This window comes from Lynx rufus, unplaced genomic scaffold, assembly GCF_022079265.1.
Source record: "Lynx rufus isolate CCGP_SWC_20201006 ecotype Redwood Valley unplaced genomic scaffold, mLynRuf1.p SCAF_2, whole genome shotgun sequence".
Lineage (NCBI taxonomy): Eukaryota > Metazoa > Chordata > Mammalia > Carnivora > Felidae > Lynx > Lynx rufus.
The window spans coordinates 89,751,499-89,767,076 of NW_025814834.1; the positions used below are offsets into that span (position 1 = coordinate 89,751,499).

The 15,578-nt window shown below is 32.8% G+C and overlaps 1 protein-coding gene across 1 annotated transcript in view; it reads left to right on the top strand.

Moving 5' to 3' along the window:
* The window catches only part of LRP1B (LDL receptor related protein 1B), a 1,918,909-nt gene that overhangs the window by 1,210,044 nt on the left and 693,287 nt on the right, over positions 1-15,578 (top strand). Inside the window, exon 21 of the mRNA XM_047084146.1 lies at positions 13,111-13,293. Within this exon, the coding sequence (XP_046940102.1) occupies positions 13,111-13,293 (183 nt within the window). The remainder of the gene's footprint in view (positions 1-13,110; positions 13,294-15,578) is intronic.

Sequence of the window (15,578 nt, forward strand, 5' to 3'; positions counted from 1 at the left end):
ATAATGGAATAGGTTTCTCTAGAATTGATTTTGTCTCAATTTTGCAAAGTAAAGAAATCATTTGACCCTAATTTATGGTGATTGTCCTTTAACTTTCTGTATGGCTGTCTAAAAAAGGGAGCATTTACAGCCAGCTGTACTAAGTGAATAGGCTGGGTGATGATAGAACATATGTGATCTCTTATTTACCTCACAAATACAAATGAAATACAAATTTAAAATTAAGCATGCATTGACCTTCAGCTTTGATTTATTATGAATAATCTTTAACAAGTTCTCAAATCCATTAGGGAATTAAATGCATAACGTTATTAATATTATTTCTACAAATGGTCATATTCTTCTGTTTTAACTGTTTAACTTTCCTTCTTCTTTGGAAACTTTCACATTTCTTTGGGGATTTGTATTCATTCATTCATTCATTCATTCATTCATTCATTTTACCTACTACTTCCCTGTTCACAGATATAAGAAGGAAGCTAGGATAATTTCATTTTATCTTTGTAATTACATAGTCAAGTACAGTATTTGATACACAATGAATGCTAAATAAATTATTATTGAGTGAAAGAGTTTATTTCTTCACTACAAAATTTGATTATACTCTCAGAATCCAACCCTTATTTGTTTTATATTATATATCTAATAACTTTTTCTGTTCCTTTGACTTACTCCCAGATCCTGGAGTTTATGTTTACAATGATGCACAAGAAAGACTAGCTGTACTGATCTATTCATGTACATCTCCTTAAAAAAGTCATTTTCATTTATCAAAAAAATACTGGCATTTTCAACCCATGACTTAATAAAATAAAGTAGACAAGACATCTCCCTTATCTTTTATTATTGTTTATTTATTTTTATTTTCTGTCCAAAACAGAGTAAATTCCAGAAAGATAGGAAGAGTTAGTCTGTTTGTTTGTTTGTTTCTGGTATCTATTATTTGATAGTAAATGCCAGTGAAGAGATTCCATTAGTAATAATTTAGTAGGGGCAGGGGGAGGAGTTAGTATATATTAACACTATATATATATATATATATATATATATATATATATATATATATACATATATATATATATATTAGTATATATATTAGTATATATATTAGTATATATATTAGTATATATATTAGTATATGTTAACACTAATTGCCAGGCACTTTACATTTGTTATTCCATTTAATCCTCACAATAAAGATTACTCTATAGGTTAAGACGTTTGCCTAGGATTACACAGCTGGAGTTTCAAATAAAGATTTCTGTTTTCTATTCTTCCATCCAGCTCCCTGCTTCTGCAGCTGTGCAATATAACCTACCCCTGCCCTTTTTTCTAACTCTTAATGCATTAACATTTATATGATCTCCCAATAATTACAATATTTTTCTCAAGTGCATTCTCATTTTTTAACTTTAAGAGAAAAGAAAGAACTTTCTACTTGTTACAGGTCATTATAATGAAATATTCCAAAGGACACTAGAAGGAACGTGGACCATTATATTAAATAAGCTCAGTAAATCTGCCTCTTTTGTTTGTTTGCTTCTGTTCTACTTTTACTTCCACAATTCATCTTGATAAACTGGATTCTAAAGCTTTGTCATTAGAATAGCTGTGGACTTTCCCACAAAGGCAATTTCTTCAGTTGCCCAAAGAATATGTTAGTCTGCCATAAAAATTTCACCTCATAGATTTAAAAAATATTTTAAACTGAAAGAAAATGAAAAGATCATTTAGCTCAGTTTTTTTATAGTGCAGATGAGGAAAAGGGCTCATCTCCATAAAATTATTCTTCTGTGTATGTAACAGTAACAAAAACATGCTGCTTCCTGGAAGGAGCTGATAATGTTCTGTGTTAGAGATTTGAGACTGAGAACTTTGTTCCATAAAGACATTTCTAGAAGAGGTTTTGATTTCAAGTGATTATGCTGAATTCTTTGTGGACAATTCAGAAAGGTCAGACGGTACAGCCAACCAAAAAGGGATAGCATCCTCCCTAGGGACATTGAATCCACTCCAATCAGTGCCGGTATGAAAACTTGACTTGTGACTGAAGATTTGGGTTACATATTTAAGCATTGAGAGAATGGAAATTAAAACCAATATTTCCTGAATTCCAGTCCGTGTATTATCCATATCAGCTGAACCCATCATCATGTTTTTAGCAGCACAGTTTCCTAACCACATAGAAAACAAGGTACCAGCATGCCTCAGTTTGTTAAACAACCAACCCGTGATTTTGGCTCAAGTCATGATTTCACAGTTTGTGAGATCTAGCCCTGTGTCAGGCTCTGTGCCAATAGTGTGGAGACTGCTTGGGCTTCTCTCTCTCCCTCTCTTCCCCTTCCTCACTTGTGCTAGCTTGCTCGCTCTCTCCCTCTCTCAAAGTAAATAAATAAACATTAAAAAAAAACAAGATAATAATAAATACTATACACAATGAGACTCAATCATCTGTTTGTTTTTCTCTTATAAAGATATTCTGAAGATATTTTCAATTAATTTTTACTGAAACAATAAAAAATGCTATTATTTCTCAATCACTGAATTTTCTTGACAATCAAATATTGTCTTTGAATTTGAGGAAATTAGCAAATTGTGTACTCAAAAATCATATAATCCTTTCTTCTAATGGTTTTTAATTATTCTTCTTTAATGAAAATACAGATGGTTTTCTGAAAAATACAATTAAATGCAAATTTGAACTTTATCTACTTTTAGAGAGGTATAATATCTACTTGCAATGAGATACAAATTGGGTAATTGTATTCACTCACAGATTTATTTATTTTCCTTGGGAAATGTTAATACTGAGATATCAAACTAATATTAATTATTAATGGATTTTATCCATAGGAAACTCTTTTTGTTTTCTGGGACAAAATAGCTCTACTATAAACAACTTTTACATCAATAGCAAAGAAGACCCAAGGTTTTTGAATCAACTAATAACAAGGCCTGTTTTGAGAATCCGTAATGTTTCCGGCAATGTGATTATCAGGACAATTAAAAAGAATTAGATAAATATAATTTTAAAAATAAAATATTTAAAAAATGGTTCATAAAGTAGGAACAAAGAAGTCAATTATCTTTATTTAACTATACAGAAATTAATAATAGATCCACACTTCTTCTTAGATAAATTTAGCTCTTGTATTAAGATAGTAATTATGCATTTTGACACCAAATACAGTAATATCTCTTGTTTTTTTTAAAAGATACAATTAATAACAAAAGTCAATATGTAATGAAAAGACTTAATTTTAATGAAGAACCTCAGCTTGTTTCTTCCTCCAAGAGCCAAAAAATAAGGGCAAAAGTGAATTAATTTCCATAGTCTAAATTCTGGTCCCTTATTCTTGGGTTGTGGTTAATGATCAGTGAAATGGTAGGACTTCAGGCATTCAGCAGAAAATAGAAAAAAGAAAACAGAAAAGAGACAAAGGACATGGATAATATACAATGTAATTAATTCACCTCTCAGTAATTGAGTATTGCCATTCTTTTGTGAAAGTAAAGAAATAAGCAATAGGATAGAACTTGTTTTTTTTCCTGTAGAAATAGTTGTTAGTTAGCTTCTTTCAGAACCTATTTAAACTGTCAGTGTTTATTCCTTTATTTAAGTGAACTATCAATTGAATTTGCACTTAGATATTATATTCCTGCAATGTGATGAGCAGATTTATTCACTTTTTGTTGGAGAATTTGTTTTTGAGTTGGTATTCATGTACATGTTGATTTCCCAAAGAAAATTAATTGGCATTATTTGAATCTAAAACCTTTCCACAAATAATCTTGGTGCATAAGAGCATCCACTTAAACTACCATGACCTTCCCAGTTAGAATAGGCTATTCCTGGCACAGAGTAGTCACTGGTTTCATAATCTTCCAGCACAGCATTTTGTTATTGTCAATATGTATGCACTTAAATGAGATGTTCTGTGAATCATAACCATAATTTATACCACTTTACAATAGGAGTTGGAAAATATTTTCTGTAAAACGTCAGATAGTAAATATTTTAGATTTTTCCCATTACAACTACCCAGCTCCATTGTTTAGGCACAAAAGAAACCATAAGAGTATATGTCTACAAATGATTCTGTCTGTGTTCCAATAAAACTTTATTTACAAAAACCAGTAGTGGACTAGAATTGGTCTGCAGGTCATAGCTTGCTGACCCCTCCTTTAAAAAATATACAGTAAAGGAGCTACAATCTCAAATAATCCTTTATGTGCATGTTTCATAGAATCAATCTTAGACAAAGGCAAAAGATAATGGGGAAGAAAAAAAGGCCAAAGAAAGAAAAGCCATTAAAAATTTCTAAGTAATATTCTCAGGCTCTTCCTCAAACATACACCTTATATGTATATGTTCATACACATACTTTCTTATCAGAGTGTTCTGCATTATTTTAAAATATCAAATCAAAAAATGTGATCTTTTTATATTTGTGCCCAGTAAATATTTGACACCTGTTGTGAGCTAAGCTTATTGCTAAGCTAAGAAGTAAATTCCAAATGTAAAATATCTATATTGCAACCTGTTCTAGTTAATAGTATCTAACATATCTATTAAGGTGATTGGCTAATTTGAACAGTATGTGGAAAAACAAACTTCTCAATTAGATAGCCAATTCAACAGATTGATACATTGTGTACAGTAATATTTAGATGCTGTAGACATGTATCATTCTCATATTAAATTCTAAATAGAATGCTCATGGTGGAGTTTCAAATATCAAAACTTAATTTTAATGAACTAAAAGCAATGTTTTACTTGTTTTACATAGATTTAACTTCTATACTTTAACTTACTGGGGGATATTTAGTATAACTGCATTGCAATTTTGCTTCAACATTTGTTTTGTGTCTATATATCTATGTATTTTTAACACCAAAATCATTTTAATATTACATAATTGAATTTGTGCTTAGGTGTCCACATATTCTCTTCCATTTCCTTTTCTTCAGCTTTTCTCACTGACCCAAAGAGTAAACATTAAAGATTTGGAATATGGTCTCTTCTTTATTATTAAAATTTACATTAAATCCCAGGTACCAATAAATGGTTTTCATAGTCCCATCCAACTTCTTATCAGGACAGTCTCCAGTGGAAGCCACATACAGGGGTAGAAACAGTTTGTTAGGATTGAAAGTAAAACACAAAAACCATGCCCTGGAAGTGTGCTGAGGTGGGAGGAAGAGAGGGGTGGTCAGATTAATAACCAAATGATATAGCATCTGTAATCTAGATAACATGGAGGCCATCATCAAGGTGCAATAGGATGAGGACAAATTGAAGAAGGAAGCCCTGGGCTTGACTTCATTATTTGTTCACAGCAGAAATTACAGTGCTATCTGGCAGGCAGTAGCCTCTAGGGAATCCATCTCACATAACATGGAGAAGATCAGAACAGTGTATCCCATCAACCCCAACACAGGTTCCAGATAGACTAGAAGGTAGGTTTTAATAAGCAACCCTCCCCTAAGGGTCTATAGAAACCAAGGACATCCTAACCTACTAATGGGATGTTAAGGGTCTCCTGAGGCAGAGGTGGGCCAAGGTTAGGTCCACACCCTGTTGGAAAGTGAAATGAAACTATTGACATGCTGCCAAACCAATTCTCTGTAGTTTCAGGGCAAGTGAAGACTATCTAGGAACCTTCAGCAAACAACTGCCTTAGGTAAAGGAATTATTAATACACAGTTATTCAAGCTAGGAACTGAGCAGGGGCTGACACATGGTGATTGTAGGTAATGCAGGAAGCTATGTGCACATGCAACACATAGTACTTATTACTTTTCAAAGCATTTTACAATGAATGACAAGTTAATGTATAAACTCCATTAAAACAATAAAAAGTTTTTTTTCCTCCCTAGATTGTTCTCACAATTTAAATAATTCATTATATTTGCAACACCATCATTAGCTACTTTCTCAGGGGGGCTTTAACATTTCTTTAAAAAAAACAGTATATTTTTTCAGCCCTGTTTTTCATGTCTTTTTAACTTTAGGATGAAAAAAATTCCTTTCTGTCTCTATACAGTTGCTAGTCTTCTAACTCCAAGTATTTAGTCACAGTGAATTCATTTAAATATTGGGATAAATTCCACTGTCAGTTGCCACATTTCCTTCAGGGCTCTGCATTTATTTATTTATTAGATTCCGCAAATTGTATGCTTGGTTTAAATAGCTTCGGGGCAAAAATACAATAAAATTGCATTAGTTAAAAATATAACCAGCATCAGCAACATGAAAACATAACAGTAAAACAGCATGAGCATATACATACAAACATAGTCATCATTTTAACACTCCACTGGGACAAGCCATATTACAAAGATAGATTGTGTGCCAAGCCCTGAAGCTTAAGCAGCTAGGGCTCTGGGGAACCACACAGGCCTGGAACTCAGGTTGGAATGGCTATCACAGGCTCCTCAGAGATATGCAGCTCTCCATCCAGGGGAAAATCAACAACTGTTAACAGAAGCAAATTTCATTTGGCAAGAAGGTTAGGGAGAAATAAAACTCCACAATTTTTTTTCTGTGTTTTTTTTTTTTTGGCAGAGAACATCATTTCTAAACATCAACACGCACCCAATCATAACAGACATTAAAAAATAAGTCTGGGGTATTTTTATTTATGGCAGGGAATTGGATGAGACCTGGAAAAGGAAAGAAAATAAAACTGTGTGTGTATATATATGTGTAATAATCTACTTGACTTTAGTATAAACTTTGAGCTAAAGAAATTATATATTGTATTATATATGTAATTGTATCATATTCATATATATATATATATACACACACACACACACACACACACACACACACACACACACACCCTTGTAAATTTAAAGAATCTTAGATTTTTTTCTTTTTCTATTTATTGTCTAAATGCTTCCCCAAGTGATCTATAAATAATAATGTGTATCTGAGCATATCAGGATCTAGCTGGAGGTCTTTCTGTAATTCCCAGTAGCCTTCAGGCTTAAATCCAAGCCATTCAGCAAAGCATACAGGGCCATTCAAAGTCTAGACCTTGCCCACCTGTCTAGTTTTCTGTTTCTCCCCTCCTCCATCAAAGACTACAGAATTTTAGGAATGATGCTGACTTTGTTCAGAATATCCCATTCTACTTCTCCCCCTGCCCCTGCCTGTCTCTTAATCATGAACAGAATTCTTTTCCTCTGTCATAAGAATTCTTCATCTGAAGTCCCCAAGTCCAAGTTAGTTTTCTCCTCTGCATGCTCTCATGGTGTTCTCTCCTACTATAGCACTTAGGACATTGCTTTGTAACTGCCTATGTTGCCTGCTTCCTTATATACCCATTCTTTTATGATCTTTCCAAGGCAGCAACAATATCTTCCATTTGGCCGCCTGAACTCCAAGAGCCACTTATCTGGTTTCCCTTTTTCCACATAAGCCTCATAATCAATCTCTCTCTCTCTCTCTCTCTCTCTCTCTCTCTCTCTCTCTCTTTCTCTCTTTTTTTTTTTTTTTTGCTTTCCACACAGCAGCCAGTGAAAGATTTTAAGTGTAGATTACATTACATCATCACCATTCCTCTGTTGTATAATCTCCAGTAGATAGCTACATATTGAACTGATCTTGCCATGTATGTTGATAAAGCCGTGCAACATCTAGCCCCTGCTCATTTTAGCCACCCTTGTTAACTTCCTTCTCTTTCTGTAAAAACAAACATTGTTTCCTGCTTTGTAATCTTTGCATTTGTTATTTCCTCTAACTATCCTCTTTACTCTAACTTTCATGGCTAGCTCTTCCCCTTCATTTTGGTCTCTTCTGAAATATCACCTTTCCGGGGAGACTTCCCTAATCACCCTTGTCAAGACGTTCCCTATACCCAAGTCACTCTTTACAGCAGTCATCAAAGATATTTACTATATATTTTCACCTCTTCCTTTTCCTGGGCACACAGCAAGAATGTACTTCTTGGAAACTTTGTGACTGGTTGGAACCAACTTGATGTGCCTCACCCCCTTCCTCTATAGCATTACTTTGATCCATTTTCTTCACAACATTTACTACTACCTAATCTAATTTATGCATTTGTATAACTATTAATTAAGTGCCTATGCTCCTCTTCCCTCATGTTAGCTCTGTGAGAACAGTAAAGTCTCTCTCTTATGGACTGTTCTATCCTAGTACTTGGAAAAATACCTGGTAATTTGCAATACATGTGTTGAAAGAGCAAATGAAGGAGTGATTGAGGCCCGTATTCTCATTTAAAAAATTATGAAACCAATTTGGTAGATCTCTGCCACTAAGATGTGTGATTGTGGGTAACAATGCTCAAAGTTTTTGATTCCTTGCATCTTTCTTCTTTCCTGATTGGCAACCAATTGAAGAAACAATTCCAAGAAGGCTAGACTACATCATTGGACTTGTAATTTATTGATATTTTCATAAAATATGAAATTTTGCCATGATTTCACAACAGAATAAAATAAATAGTATATTTTATTAGAGAAGAAATAGGCTGAACAACAGTATTTAAAAAAAAAGTAGGGGTGCCTGGGCATCTCAGTCGGTTGAGCGTCGGGCTTCGGCTCAGGTCATGATCTTGCGGTTCGTGAGTTCGAGCCCCGTGTCGGGCTCTGTGCTGACAGCTGGGAGCCTGTATCCTGCTTTGGATTTTGTGTCTCCCTTTCTCTCCACCCCTCCCTCGCTTGCACTCCGTCTCTCTCTCTCTCTCTCAAAAATAAACATTAAAAAAATTAAAAAAACAACAAAAAGTAAATGAATTTATAGGCACTTCATAATTATTGTATGGGCTAATTATTTCTTTTTTTCCCTATTAAGCTCTACAAGAGAAAGGACTTGTAAGAAAGTAGTAATGGTACAGTGGTAAAGAAAGCAGCCTCTAAAGTGTATTTATGTGGGTTCAAATCTCATCTCTGCTGCTTATCTGTATAACTTCAGAGATACTTATTGTGGTTTTTGTTTCTGTGAAATGAGGTGCTCTCAAGGCAGTTTTGTTTATTTTTAATCAAAATCAAAAAGAACAGATGAGTGATCCTTTTTTCACTGGGTTTTAATCCATTCTAATATGATTAATTTGAAGCATAAGCAAAATCAAATGCCATATAAACTACTATTTACATGCAAGGTATATAGAATGGGAATTAAAATTAAAAACAGGAAAGTGTGTAATTGGTCTTAGCATTCTCCTTGGAGTTTGCCATGAGTCAGGAAAAGCTCTGAATCCCTTCCACAGGGGAAAAGATGCATAACAACATAAAGCATCATGTATAATTTCTGAGATCTTATAAATCCCTAAAGCTTATCCATGGATTTCCTGAATCTACAAACACCAGAATAAGAGACCCTATCCTAGATAGCTTTTGTTTTTAATTGAGTCTTAAAGAACATTATGGACATTAATAGATGAAGTATAAACAGGAAGGCAGCCCAGGTTGGGGGGAATTACCTGATACATTAGTGACATGTGTGTAAGCATTATTAAGGGGATAATTGTTTCACCTTTTAGATTTGAATGTTTATAATGATGTATTGTATCTCCTTCTCCAGGTAATACCATCATTTTAAACTTACTACAATTAGGTGGTTTCTGGTGCCACTTAGTAGATAGTATACTCCCCCATAGAGGTTTAGACATGGATAGTTTAGGAAGAAAAAAAAGCCTCAGGGAAATATCACATTTGTATTTAGATTTATAAGATAAATGTTTATTTAGAATAAGAAAACAGATGAGTGGATTCATTCATGAAGTACAAATAGATAAACCAAATAATACCAAGCAAAGCAAAGAAAACGCAAATGGAAATGGGAAAAAAAAACAAAAACCAAAAAACAAAAGACCTCAGACAATTAGCAACACACTCTCTCCCTTTCATAGAGTACCTTTTGATTTGTGTGACCACAATTTATTTCCAGCTCTAAATGACATTGAGCTAAAAAGCTGAGATTCTATATGTAAAGTTCCCATAGTGCTGGATCACAAATATCCCCTTCTCCCAAAGCAACAATTTGCCTTTTGCAAGTCTCTTTTTTGAATCACATTAATATATATACATTTCTCAGTTTACATAAATCTTCTTGAGAATTTCCCATTACATCATTGAGTTAATGGCTTAACCAGACTCTAAAGAAGTAGATATTTAAAACCAAATCTGAAACATGTTCAAAAGAATGAAAGCATTACTTTTACAATAATTAATTATAGAATTCCATTCATTATTATTGACATTTTTGAGGCAATATTGCACATGAAGAAATACAAGATGGGACGAGGAATAGAAATGTGGTGTAGAATTTGGTAATATACTATTTAATTTTATTTAAACTAATGAAGTGTTTCCTCAATTAGGTACTTTTAAATGTAAACTATGTTATTTCTTCTCAAAATGTCTTCCTATTTCACTTTTCTATTTCTTTATTTACTTAGCATGCTTATTGTTTACAGAAATAATCTAAATGATAACCTGGAAAGATGAAAGATTATGAAGACAAAGGACTTTTTTTAAAAGGCAGAAAAAGGATTAGCAATGTAAATAAATCTGAGGTTGAGATTGATCCAAATAAATTCATATATGAAAAATGTTTCATAAATTCTGCTCTAAATTCTATGTAGCTATTGCAAGGAGAGAAACGTGATGAGTTTCAGGATTTTTCATGAATATCCATAAAAAGGACTTACAAAGAAGGAAAACTAATTTGCACAAGAGAATAAAATTAGTGCTAATATTGAAGCAAGAGTGAAATAAAATTTCCCTTACGGGTTCTCACAAGTAGATTCAAAATCAAAAGAAAATATAATTTTCAATTGCCCTACTGTCCACCTACCTCCACCAAGGAAAAAAGTCCACAAGGCAAAATGCAATAAAAATGTGTATCTTCATCACTTCATCATAGTAGGAAGCTGTTAATACATATAATGTTGACATTATGCATGTACCTATATTAATACATGTAATGTATTAATATATTAATACATGTATACATGTAATTATATGAGCTGCCAGTCTCCAACTCTTATTTTACAGAATGTAGAAAAATCAATATACCATACCTTCCATTATTAAGTATTTGGAATCACTGTGTGACAATTACTTGAAATACAACTTTTATACGTTATTGGCTGAGTTCAGACTATAGGTTATAAAATTCAGCTGAGCCAAAGTTTGTGTTTTTTGATTCAAGTAAGTTTAAGTCATAAGTAAAAGAACCAAAGGCCGTTTCACTGCTGCATCAAAGCTGGCTTCTTCACCATAGAATCACTTAAAGAGCTGAATAGCTCTTGGAACATCATTTGATTTGTCTCCTTTGCTCTTCTTGAATATTGAAATCACATAGGATTCTCAAGTTACCTTTAGAAAGACCTCAAGTTCGAACACTTCACAATATCTTGTTTATGAGACCTGTCCCAGCATTCTTTACCAATGTAGTTGTTAAGCCCTACCGCTAAATGTGCACTCCACAGATATCAAATTAGGTATGGTGGGAGTTTGCTGTATCACATTCCATATATATCTTCCAAATATGCAGAGACTCTGCCATCTTTATTGTGCGTATGCAAGGAAACGTTTTGTTTAATCATGAAGACTCTAGATACCCAAAGTCAGAATGATTTGCATGACTAGAAAAATAGAAAAAGAAAATCTCATTTTGGAAAGGACTTCAAAGCCATCCTAAACTCACTGTCTTCTCTGTAAGTTAGGTGTGATGAGTATGAGTGTTCTTTGCAGTGGTTACTTTTGAAAAGAAGTCTTACAGGTTTTCTGTTACTTGGAACAGCTATTTTCTACCAAAAGTGCTTCTTTATTCCTGCTTCAGTGGGGCTCATTTTATATATTTTTCTCATTGTTGTTCATTTTTTCAACATTGCTGCTCCAGAAATACTTAAAAAGTAGAGGTAACTCTATTTTGTGCATCTTCATACTATTGTATCACCTGACATATAATTTTTGAAAGTCTTTACATAGAGACTTTATATCATAGAAAATAACAGGGTGTAACAACTAAATTTTGTAGTTAAAATAACTATTTACAGATACCCAATTTATTCCTCACAATACCCCTGCAGGCTTCACTTTCTGGATAAACACATAGTAGTCTAAAAAGATAAACTAACTGCCTTGGTGATATAAATGGTATTGTTATCTTTGACCTCAAGTGTCAAAGCTGTATGAAATACACATGTATTACATTAAAACTTCAGTGTAGAAAAATTTATACTAAAATCTATTTTACAACAGAATGTAGAGATACTGGTTAATATGATATCTCATAATATTAGATATTAATGAAAATTTAAAATACTGCTGATTATAGTCATATTCAATTGTTAAACAGTTAAACATCCATATAGCCAACATTTATAGTTCCTTACTCTTGCTTAAGCTTACCTGGAGAATTTAACCTATGTTTTTAGTCAACAGGTTTTGAGGAATACTGTTATTTGGGAACTGTTGAATTATTAATTGATAAATTGAACTTGAATGCATAGTACCTCATTAAATTCTTATGTGTCTCTGTTCTAATTCTAGAAGTGAAATCTTATGTCCTAAAGACTTTGTTATTTAGAGTTTTTTGTATGTTTTTTTTTCAAAATTTTAAATGTTATTCTTCAAAAATATTATTAGTCAGAAAGTACTTATTTTTTGGTTATTTACCTCTTACTAGTCTAAAGGAAGTTGTCTAAAGAAACGTCAAAAGAGCAACCAAAGGTCTTAACATTTAGTATAGAGTGTGAAATGTTTTCGTTTAATATGCCATAGAGAAAAACCCTTTCAAGATTTCATTCTTGAGTTTCTAATAAAAATCATAACAGAATATCTACATATTATCCCACTTGCTCTTCCTTTTTTCTAATGTATGTGGCACTTTCAGGAATTCTGTGGGAGGCAAAAAACATCATTTCCTCTAATTATTAATGTTCCTAAAATGAAATTGAAAATATCAGAGAGTATTGCAGCTATTAAACAACTAACGTGAAAATACATCGTCTCTGGCATCGTAATATCTGAAAAGAAGAAAAAATGAAAAAAAATACCATCGAGGAAAATAATAATTTCTTTCCTATCTTTTCCCTGTTGCCTCTCTCTCCCTCATTTCAATTTAAGAGATTCGCTCTCCTCCTGGTTGTAATGGGAATGAATTTCAGTGCCACCCTGATGGAAATTGCATTCCTGATCTGTGGCGCTGCGATGGGGAAAAAGATTGTGAAGATGGTAGTGACGAAAAAGGCTGCAATGGTACTTTACGATTGTGTGATCACAAAACCAAGTTTTCCTGTCGGAGTACAGGTAAGCAGAGTACTGGTTCAGCTTATTCCTTGGGCGTCCTGGAGATAGAATCCTTTTGGCCTATCCTCAATGTATATCTTACCTTCATAAAAAGTGTTCTTGTGTCTCCAGTATGTTTGCTCACATTCTATATGTTAATAATAGCTAACATTTATTCAGAACTATCTATGGGCCTAGCACAGCTCTAAAAAAATGTGTTCTTCATGAACTCATTTCATCATCCCAGTTCACAGTGAAAAAACTGAAGCCCAGACAAGTTTTTAACATGCTCAAGTTAAAAAAATATGTCAAAAGAGTCAGCATGGCAGAATTGGTATTTGCAACGAAGCAATGAAGATGCAGAGTCTGGGGTTTGAGGCTTCTGAAGGAGACAAACCCACAGACAGTATTCCTCTTTTTACAGATAAATCCTCAACATAAAATTTGATGAAGATGAATAGAATGGAAAAACAAAATTATATACATTTATTTTCAACTACAGTAGATTCCTAAATTTAATTGTACCATTGCTAAATTTCAGTAAGACAAAAGTAATGACTTCCATTCAAATCTTTGATTTGTTTTGAAAGTCACTGAAACTTTTATTAATTTTTATGATGTTATTTTATTATTATGACTTTTCCATTTTGTTTTCCCATATATAGTATGTTCTACCTGACACAATAAACTAATTTATTTATTTTCCCCTCTATACTAGATGATGAGTTGAAATTTAGAGAAAAAATATATTACAATTAACTGTTGTGGTATAATTCATGAAATGGGTTATGTGATCAACAAAATAATCCGTGGAAAAAATTCCATATTATGGGATATATATTATAGAATCATCTCTGGGATGATGTGAAATTGCTTTTTGAATTGCCTAATCTCTGGATGATTCATTTTGCTCCCTATTATGTGTTTCAACCAAAAGGTAGAAATGAAAAGTTATCATAGCTGTGGGTAAGACAACACTCTGGAAACCATATGACTATGGGCATTTGAAGATATAAAAAGATATGGTGTTTCTTTTTTTGGACACACCTCCTGGTTACAATTAAGCATTCAAATAAGAAATAAAGAGATAAATGTAAGCTAACATGGGCATAGAGAAATAAATACTCCTGAGGCTCATTGTTAATGAGGGAGTTGTGTTTTCAAAATGGTTACTTTTCTAACAATATTTTTCACAATTATGTGACTCTTTTCATTTGTTAAAGTAAGTATTTTAGTTTTGGGCTTATTGGTTAAAAAGTGTGACTTTAAGTTTAGAAATTATCTTTTTGGAGCACACTACATTGATTGAAAATTAATAGATGAATAACTTGTTAAACAATAATGTAGGGAGGAAGAACCTTTTCCTATACCCATATTGGATTCATTGGCTTGAACCCTTTAAATTAGACTGGCCAAGGATAGATTAATAATAAAACAAAACCAGAACAAGTTTATTTACACATATATCATACATGCATGTGGGAAAACTCAGTGATGAGTGACTGACTCCACAGGATGGTTACAACTTGGGCTTACATAGAAGTTTAGCAAATAACAGTAAATTTGTGGAAAAATGATGAAAGAAATGAAAAGGATTTTGCGTTTATAGGGATGGCAAATTGTAAGCAGGTAAACGTATGGGAGAACTAACAGAAGACAAGGCTAGTTAATAAAGGGTGTGGGTGTCCATTTTGGCACTGATTTTTCTATTTCCTTCATGCTATGCTATTTCCTTCATGCTTCCTATTTCTATTTTCCTTCTAGGGAAGTGTATACTTCCCTAGAAAAGGGTTTATACCAGTCCTCATTTCTTAGAAGTTTATGCTTATAATCAGATAAGGGAAGCTATAGCAATGCTTCTTTCTACATCTGTTGGATCTCAGATGCCTTCACTCAAAATAATGCTTCTGTTAAAATGGCATATTTTGGGGGTAGTATATTTTGATCCCATACACTGGATATCTTTGGAGAATTGAATTCTGAGAGACAATTTTATGTATGTTGTCTTGGGATTTGGATTATCCCATTAATAATGTTTTTAATAAAACATAAATAAATGTACGAAATACTTATAAACCAAAATTTAATGAGAAAAAGCAGAACTGAAATAAAGTTTATGTTGAATTATCAAAGTATAATATATACTGAAATATAGTATAGCATGGCAAATATTGTTGATAATACTGTATTGTATAACTGAAATTTGTTAAAAGGGTAGAACTTAAGTGTCCGAACACACCCACACACACAAATAATAAATAATTTTAAAAATTAAAGCAAAATGTGAAAGGTAGTAATTTAAGCAT